The following is a 9303-nucleotide window of genomic DNA, read 5'->3' on the forward strand; positions in this document are numbered from 1 at the left end:
AAATGATATATCTCTACAATTCTATATTTACAATATATAAGACATGAATTGGTGCTTAAATGATATATTTGTGCTCATTTTTTTGTCCTTTCTATTTGGTTAGTATTAGATGGAACATTATAGAAATGTTCTATTATTCTGTCCCCAAATAAATATTATTTAATAATTTGTCATATGATACTATTGATTTTACTTTCTCACACTTCTTCTCCAAAATCATGAAGTCTTTGTGATTATCTTCCACACTCCCACATAGAGATGTTAACACATTTTTATATATTCATCATTTTGGTCGTAAATGATGCTATTGAAGGTACTTATTCAGATCATTTTTTAGAGTATGAAAAGACCACGATGTTTCTCATTTTAAACAAGGTTGATTTCTTGCAATGAAGTTGAGCCAAATTGTTGACTAGTCATGAAATTAATCTTAAATATTGACCAATCCATAAATATTCAAGATTTTATCCTCACACTAATCAACAAATTAATTTTAATACCAAAACCCAAAATGTTAAACAATAAATTTTCTATTGTAGATATAATCATCCCATAAATTCAAAAGCTAGCATAATAAGAAATCACTTTACATTCTATATGACAATCATGTGAGTATCAGATATAAAACTAGCTACACTTATTTTGAATTTGAATTCATATCTAATAATTCAAATTTTTTATTTAACCGAATGTAATTTATATTAAAATTATATACATCCTTCCTCACATTTTTTATTTATTTGAGGTTTCAAATCCAAACAGAGTAACAACCGAATCGCGATTCGTAATACACTTAGATTGAACAATATTTATATTCTAAGGGTAATTCGTAATACACTCCTTTTTCAGGACATCACCACAGAAGTCTGGATTTCCCTGGAAACTGCATCAGCCAACATAACATATGCACGGTCAAAACAAGAAAAAAGACGACCATTTGAAATCTGAACAGACCAGCTAAAAATTCATTTACCTTTTATATCCAAATTCAGACAGCTTTCCTCTTGGAACGCGACCACTGAGTTTGTTGAATTCAAGAGATCTGAAGAGAGGAGATTAAAAAACAGTCACGGGCTAAATAAACAACACTGATAATACCTTGGTTCTTTCCATATGCAATTAAGTAGTTATAATAATTTGACTCTGCAGTTTGATAGAGTGGCGTACAAGAACTTCAGACGGGAGAGCTGGCCAAGCGATTGTGGTATCTCTTTACTGAATTGGTTGTGTCCAAGGTGAAGGACACCGAGATTTTTTAAGTTCCCCAAGTTGATGGTAACATCCCGAAAAGCGAATTTTGAGTCAAATCCCTGTCATGCAGAAAACTTGAGTCACGCATTCCTTTAAAATATAACGCATTTAAAGTCTGTAATGTTGGTGATATAATAAGAGCTTACAATTGATATAGGTTCTGAAGATCACCGATCCTCGGAGAGAGAGCCCCGGGAAGATTTTTGAGTGCCAAATGCCTGTTAAATTTATTCGCATCAACTAAAGAAGAGAATTTAATAGGGTGGGAAAGAAGGGAAAAGGAAGAGAGAGACTTACACGGTGTAGACATGGCCGTGGGCATCACAGAAGACATACTTCCATTTGCAAGGATTGGGCGAGGAGGGATTCCAAGTTTGCAGAGCATTTGAAGGGTCCTCTAATATCATCTTCTTCACATCAATCAGCGCATCTACTTCATGATTGGCAGTTGATGGAGTAGACAGCAGGCTACATATAACAATAACTATGCACAACATGGATGCAGATGCAGCAGCCATAATGATTAATAAACGATTCTCTAGTTCTTCCTTCTCTTTATCTCTCCCTTTCCTTCTCCATCTCCTCACTCTCACCTCTCTCTCAATTCTAAGGGTCTCTCCCTTTCTATATTTGTCTCTCCATATCTATATTTCCTCTCTCCTTACCCCTATCTCTCTCTCCCTCACCCACTTTATTATTCCCTTTCCCTCTCTTATACCATGCCTCCATTGTCTAAATATTGACCTCTCCCTCGCACCCTCTCTTTACCCTACCTCTACATCTTTTCCTCATTACTCACCTCACTTTATCCCCATTAATTTCACCCCTCTCTCTTTCCATTTAGATATCTGACGGACCTCTTTTCCCTCTAGTTCTCTTGGCTATCTATTTGTCCTTTCTCTAGTTCTCTCTCTCCCCTGACGGACCTTTTGTCCTTTCTCTAGTTCTCTCCCTCCCCTGACGGACCTCTTTTCCCTCTAGTTCTCTTGGCTATCTATTTGTCTTTTCTCTTTTCCCTCTAGTTCTCTTGGCTATCTATTTGTCCTTTCTCTAGTTCTCTCCCTCCCCCCTGCCCCCTATCCCTTTATGAATTCTCTCCACTATTATCGCCCATCCCATCTCTCTATCTATTTGGAATTTATGTTTTAGATCATTTCAATTATAGTAATTTGCAATTCCTCTATATTCTCATTTTCAAAGGATTAATAAGAACTAGAGATTGGATGTTATTTAACTTAGAAATATGATCATTATTGTTTACATGATTATGCCTATCCCTTGTTGTTATTATTTCTATTATTTCCAAATGGACCATTATTGTTATATTCTAAATTGTAAATAGACACACTCAATTCATATCTATTTACCTGCATGCTTATTTCTAATAGGTTATATAGTAATTTTTATTGTGTAATTGACTATTGTATAAATGACATATCTCAACATTTCTATTTTTACAGCATATAAGACATGAATTGGTGCTTAAATGATATATTTGTGCCCATTTTTTTGTCCTTTCCATTTAGTTAGTATTAGGTGGAACATTATGAAAATGTTCTATTATTTTGTCCCCAAAAAAATATTATTTATTTATTGTCATACGATACTATTGACTTTACTTTCTCACACTTCTTCTCCAAAATCATGAAATCTTTGTGATTATCTTCTTAAAAAAAAAGAATCACACTAGCACATAGAGATGTTAACACATTTTTATATATTCATCATTTTGGTTGTAAATGATGCTATTGATGGCACTTATTCACATCTTTTTTTAGAGTATGAAAACACCATGATGTTTCTCATTTTAAACTAGGTTGATTTCTTGGAATGAAGTTGAGCCAAATTATTGACTAGTCATGAAATTAACCTAAAATATTGAACAATCCATAAATATTCAAAATTTAATCAACACACTAATCAAGAAATCAATTTAATAACAAAACCCAAAATATTAAACAATAAATTTTTTAATATAAATGTAATCATCCCATAAACTCAAAAGCTAACATAATAACAAATAACTTTACATTCTATATGACAATTATGTAGGTATCAGATATACAAATAGCTACACTTACTTTAAATTTGAATTCATATCTAATAATTCAAGTTACTTCATTTAGTTATTCTACACATCAAAATTATTTAAAGTTTTTCTTTCCCTCTTTACAATACTAGGCAATTGAGTTCTCGGAGAGAACAATTATAAATTGCAATGGGCATAATATAACTTCCACATTTTGATTTAACCAAATGTAATTTATATTAAAATCATATACATCCTTCCTCACATTTTTCATTTATTTGAGGTTCCAAATCCAAACAGAGTAACAACAGAATCGCAATTCGTAATACACTTAGATTGACCAATATTTATATTCTAAGGGTAACTTCTTGGACACTCCTTTTTGAGGACATCACCACACAAGTCTGGATTTCCCTGGAAACTGCATCAGCCAACATATCATATACACGGTCAAAACATGAAAAAAGACAACCAATTAAAATCTGAACATACCAGCTAAAAATTCATTTACCTTTTATATCCAAATTCAGACAGCTTTCCTCTTGGAACGCGACCACTGAGTTTTGTTGAATTCAAGAGATCTGAAGAAAGGAGATTAAAAAACAGTCACTGGCTAAATAAACAATACTGATAATACCTTGATTCTTTCCATATGCAATTAAGTAGTTATAATAATTTGAGTCTGCAGTTTGATAGAGTGGCGTACAAGAACTTCAGACAGGGGAGTTGGCCAAGCGATTGTGGTATCCCTTTACTGAATTGGTTGTGTCCAAGGTGAAGGACAACAAGATTTTTTAAGTTCCCCAAAGTTGATGGTATGATCCCGGAAAGCGAATAATTGAGATAGGTTCTGAAGATCACCGATCCTGGGAGAGAGAGCTCCGGAAAGATTTTTGAGTGCCAAATGCCTGTCAAATTTATTCGCATCAAATGAAGAAGAGAATTTAATAGGGTGGGAAAGAAGGAAGAGGAAGAGAGAGACTTACACGGTGTAGACATGGCCGTGGGCATCACAGTAGACATACTTCAATTTGCAAGGATTGGGCGAGGAGGGATTCCAAGTTTGCAGAGCATTTGAAGGGTCCTCTAATATCATCTTCTTCACATCAATCAGCGCATCTACTTCATGATTGGAAGTTGTTGGAGTAGACAGTGGGCTACATATAACCATGAATGCGGATGCGGATGCAGATGCGGATGCAGCAGCCATAATGGTTGATAAACGATTCTCGTCTTCCTCAATTCTTGCCTTGCCTACCCAGTTTCAGCTTTTGCTTAACAATACTGGTGTAAGGATGTTTAATTTATAGGCACCATTTCGCTTAAGAATTTAATAAAAAACAACCAATAATAAATATCATGCTGAATGTGTTTATGATACTGCATTAAATAAATAAACGTAACATTATTAGTAATCTTTTGCCTCATCACAAAGTCACTTAGAAAACAGAGTTAGGTATAACATTCATTTAAGGAGATGCAACGGAACCTATATTAGTAATAAATAATAATGATACAAATAATTGCAAAATCGTTTGGGTTTAAGGATAAAGCATGATTTAATTAGGGTCAAGGTTCTATAATAAAGCCCCGTTTCAAAGTTAAGGTCTAATTAGGGTTAAAGATTATATTAGCATAAAGGTTCAATTACGGTTGGGGTTAAGTTAGGTTTAGATTAGGGAAGTTAAACTATCATAAGGGTTCAATTATAATTAGGGATGGAATTCAATTAGGTTAGAAATAAGATTATGATTCAATTACATTAGGGTTTGAGTTAAATTAGTATTAGAGTTCAATTCGGATTAGGGTTTGAGATAGATTAGGGTTAATATTATATTAGGATTAGGGTTCAATTATGATTAGTGTTAAATTAGGGTTAGGGTTAAGTTTCGTGCTATAGTTTGATTAGAATTACAACCCAACTATGGTTCTAGGGTTAATTTTAGGGATATGGTCCAATTATGGTTACATTAGGGTTCAAGTTGTAGTTAGGGTTTTATTCTAGGATTAGTGTTAAGTTTATGATTAGGTTGAATAATTATGGTAAGATTAGGTTTGGGGTTAAGGCTACGCTACAATTATGGTTACTATTGTAGGATAATGCTTGGGGTAAGGGTTAGGGTTTAACTAGAATTAGTGTTAGGGTTAGGGATGTGGTTCAATTAGTCAAAGGGTTAGTATTACAGTTCATTTAAGGTTAGGGTATATTTTTTAAATAGTCATTATTTTCTCTATGATGCATTAATATAATAGTTATTAGGGTTACAATCAAATTTTCTCACAACCTAGCCTTAATTAATTGAAATCTAATTGAATTGTAATACTAAAGCAAATTCTTATTTGAACCTAACCCAAAGAATATTTTTAGAATGGTAACCCTTATTATGACCTAACAACAAACCTAACCTAACCTTAACCCTAACCCTAATATAATCATAATTAAACCCTAAAAAATACAAACCTTAAAATTAATCCTAATCACAATTAAACCCTATCTTGAATTTAAACCCTACCACTACCATAACCTTGTCCCTAAACCCAACCTAACCTTGATTATCTCCCTAACCTAAGCCTAATTGAAACCTAACTCTAATTAAACCTTTACAAAAGTGTAAACCATGCTAACCCCTTTTGAACCATAACACTAACTCTAACCTTAATTTAATTGTAATACTAACCCTAATCCTAATTGAAGCCTAATCTAGCCATAATTGACCCTTAACCCTAATTGAACCCTAATTGTAATTAAAATATAGCCTAAAACCTAACCCTAATTTAATTGAATAATAACCCTAATTGAATAATAACCCTAATTGAATTATGATACAAACCCTAATTATAACCAAACCCTTACCATGTAATCAAACCCTAAGTATAACCAAACCCTTACCATGTAATCAAACCCTAACCTTCATAATATCCCTAATCTAGAGCTAATCAAATCCTAATCCTAACTAAATCTTTATGTTAACAGACCATAACCCTAATCAAACTTTAACCCTAACCGTAACTCCAAGCTTTAGAATAGCAACTTTCATTTCCATTAAAAGTCTATTAGTCGATTACTCCCCTCACCTCTCCTAATAAAGCGAGTTAGTACTCTTGTATTGCATTATAATTAAATAAGGATAGTTATTGTATTGCATTATAATTCTATTGATGACACTTATTCACATCATTTTTTAGAATATGAAAACACCATGATGTTTCTCATTTTAGACTAGGTTGACTTCTTGGAATGAAGTTTACCCAAATTGTTGGTTAGTCCATGAAATTAACCTAAAATATTGAACAGTCCATAAATATTCAAAATTTTATCCTCACACTAATCAAAAAATTAATTGAATAAAAAAACCCAAAATGTTAAACAATAAATTTTTTAATGTAAATGTAATAATCCCATACAACTCAAGACCTCACATAATAACAAATCACTTTACATTCTATATGACAATTATGTCAATATCAGATATAAAACTAGCTACATTTACTTCAAATTTGAATTCATATCTGATAATTCAAAACACTAAATTTAATTATTATATACATCAAAATTATTTAAAGTTTTCCCCCTGTTTACAGTACTGGACAATTGAGTTCCCCGAAATTGCATTTAATCTTTATTAATAATAATTGTTTCTCAAGAAGAACGATTATAAATTGCATTGCGCATAATATAACTTCCAGATTTAGATTTAACCAAACGTAATTTATGGAAAAATCATATACATCTTTCCTCACATTTTTTATTTATTTGAGGTTCCAAATCCAAACACAGTAACAACTGAATCGCAATCTGTAATACACTTCGATTGAACAGCATCTGTATTCTAAGGGATTAAACTTCTCCTTGGACACTCCTTTTTTACGACATCGCCACACAACTCTGGATTCCCCTGGAAACTGCATCCATCAACATAACAGAAGCATGGTTATCAGTCAAAAAAAAAAAAAGATGGAAACCAATTGAAATATGAACATACCAGCTAAATATTCATTTACCTTTTATATCCAAATTCAGACAGTTTTCCGACAGTTGGAACGCGACCACTGAGTTTGTTGAATTCAAGAGATCTGAAGAAAGGAAATTAAAAAAACAGTCATTGGCTAAATAAACAATACTGATGATTCCTTGATTCTTTCCTAATGCAATTGAGTAGTTATAATAATTTGACTCTACAGTTTGATAGAGTAGCGTACAAGAACTTCAGACGGGAGAGTTGGCCAAGCGATTGTGGTATCCCTTTACTGAATTGGTTGTGTCCAAGGTGAAGGACAACGAGATTTTTTAAGTTCCCCAATGTTGATGGTAAGATCCCGAAAAGCGAATTTTGAGTCAAATCCCTGTCATGCAGAAAACTTGAGTCACACATTCTTTTTATATAATACGCATTTAAGTATGGATTGTTGTTGATATAATAAGAGCTTACAATTGATATAGGTTCTGAAGATCACCGATCCTGGGAGAGAGAGCCCCGGAAAGATTTTTGAGTGCCAAATGCCTGTCAAATTTATTCGCATCAAATAAAGAAGAGAATTTAATAGGGTGGGAAAGAAGGGAAGAGGAAGAGAGAGACTTACACGGTGTAGACATGGCCGTGGGCATCACAGAAGACATACTTCCATTTGCAAGGATTGGGCGAGGAGGGATTCCAAGTTTGCAGAGCATTTGAAGGGTCCTCTAATATCATCTTCTTCACATCAATCAGCGCATCTACTTCATGATTGGCAGTTGATGGAGTAGACAGCAGGCTACAGATAACAATAACTATGCACAACATGGATGCAGATGCAGCAGCCATAATGATTAATAAACGATTCTCTTCTTCCTCAATTCTTGCCTTGCCTACCCAGTTCCAGCTTTTGCTTTTGCTTAGCAATACTGGTGCAAGGATGTTTAATTTATAGAAACCATTTCTCTTACAGAATTTAATAAAAAACAACAAATAATAAAAATCATGTTATATGTTGTTATGATACTGCATTAAATAAATAAACGTAACATTATTAGTAATCTTTTGCCTCATCACAAAGTCACTTAGAAAACAGAATTAGGTACAACATTCATTTAAGGAAATGGCTATCCATTTACAGTGGGAAGTGTCTATAAACATGAGATACAACATACAACGGAACCTATATTAGTAATAAATAATAATGATACAAATTATTTAATATTTTAATTTAAAAAAAAAAAGTTTTTACAGTTTTAATTTAAGAAAATTTAAAGGGTCTTTCAATATCAACTTCTTCACATCAATATGTTTGGGAGTTTACGGAGTAGGGAGGAGGACACAGATAACAATAACTATGCACAACATGGACCTTTTTCTTGCTTAATTCTTGCCTTGCCTACCCAGCTCTTGTTTAATTTATAGGAGAGCATTTTTGGCAAGCATTTAATAAAAAACCAACAAATAATAAATATAATCTCATATGCGCTTATGGTACTGCATTAAATAAATAGATATATGTTATTATTAGTTCCTGCCCGGCATGTTACTATTGGTAAGGTTCCATTAAACAGTTATTAAACATATCTTTGAACAGCCAATAGCATGGCTTGATTTGTCCTATGTTACTAAGTTTTATATAATCTTAAAAATAGAAAAGTGATCAATTTTTAATGGTACAGTATTATAAGATTATTTTGGAAGTTTTGATTGGCTGAGGCAGAGACGTGGACAAGCAAGCTCCGTTCTCAACGCAAGAGAATGCACCAAAATCTAGGCTGTCATTGCCTTGCAGGGTTATTATTAGTTCCTGCCTGCTGATGGCTAGAACATTAAATCGTGATTAAACTATGGACAAATAGCCAATGACAATTCAAGCTTTTTCATATTTGTTTTCAGTTCCCTACTTTTATCAGCGGAGTTGCATTTTTTTTAAACTAGATTTTAGTTCAAAGTATTTTAGCGTTCTGCTATTGGTTTTTGTTGGCTTTTGTTTAGGGTTTGCAAAATGTCAGATGAAAATTTTAGATTTACGATGCCCCTCGGCACATCTCACTAGGCATTGCTCTG

The 9303-nt window shown here is 33.1% G+C and overlaps 2 protein-coding genes across 2 annotated transcripts; both read right to left on the minus strand.

Moving 5' to 3' along the window:
- Window positions 1–816: 816 nt before the first annotated feature.
- Window positions 817–1769, minus strand: LOC131856657 (leucine-rich repeat protein 1-like). The gene is made up of 4 exons (XM_059208516.1): window positions 1549–1769; window positions 1398–1469; window positions 974–1042; window positions 817–883 (listed from the first exon to the last, which is right to left on the minus strand). The coding sequence occupies exons 1-4, from the start codon at window positions 1767–1769 to the stop codon at window positions 817–819; spliced, it is 429 nt and encodes a 142-aa protein (XP_059064499.1).
- Window positions 1770–7110: 5341 nt separating this feature from the next.
- On the minus strand, window positions 7111–8082 carry LOC131856658 (leucine-rich repeat protein 2-like). The gene is made up of 5 exons (XM_059208517.1): window positions 7862–8082; window positions 7711–7782; window positions 7481–7624; window positions 7283–7354; window positions 7111–7183 (listed from the first exon to the last, which is right to left on the minus strand). The coding sequence occupies exons 1-5, from the start codon at window positions 8080–8082 to the stop codon at window positions 7111–7113; spliced, it is 582 nt and encodes a 193-aa protein (XP_059064500.1).
- Window positions 8083–9303: the final 1221 nt, after the last annotated feature.

This window comes from Cryptomeria japonica, chromosome 7 (assembly GCF_030272615.1).
Source record: "Cryptomeria japonica chromosome 7, Sugi_1.0, whole genome shotgun sequence".
NCBI lineage: Eukaryota > Viridiplantae > Streptophyta > Pinopsida > Cupressales > Cupressaceae > Cryptomeria > Cryptomeria japonica.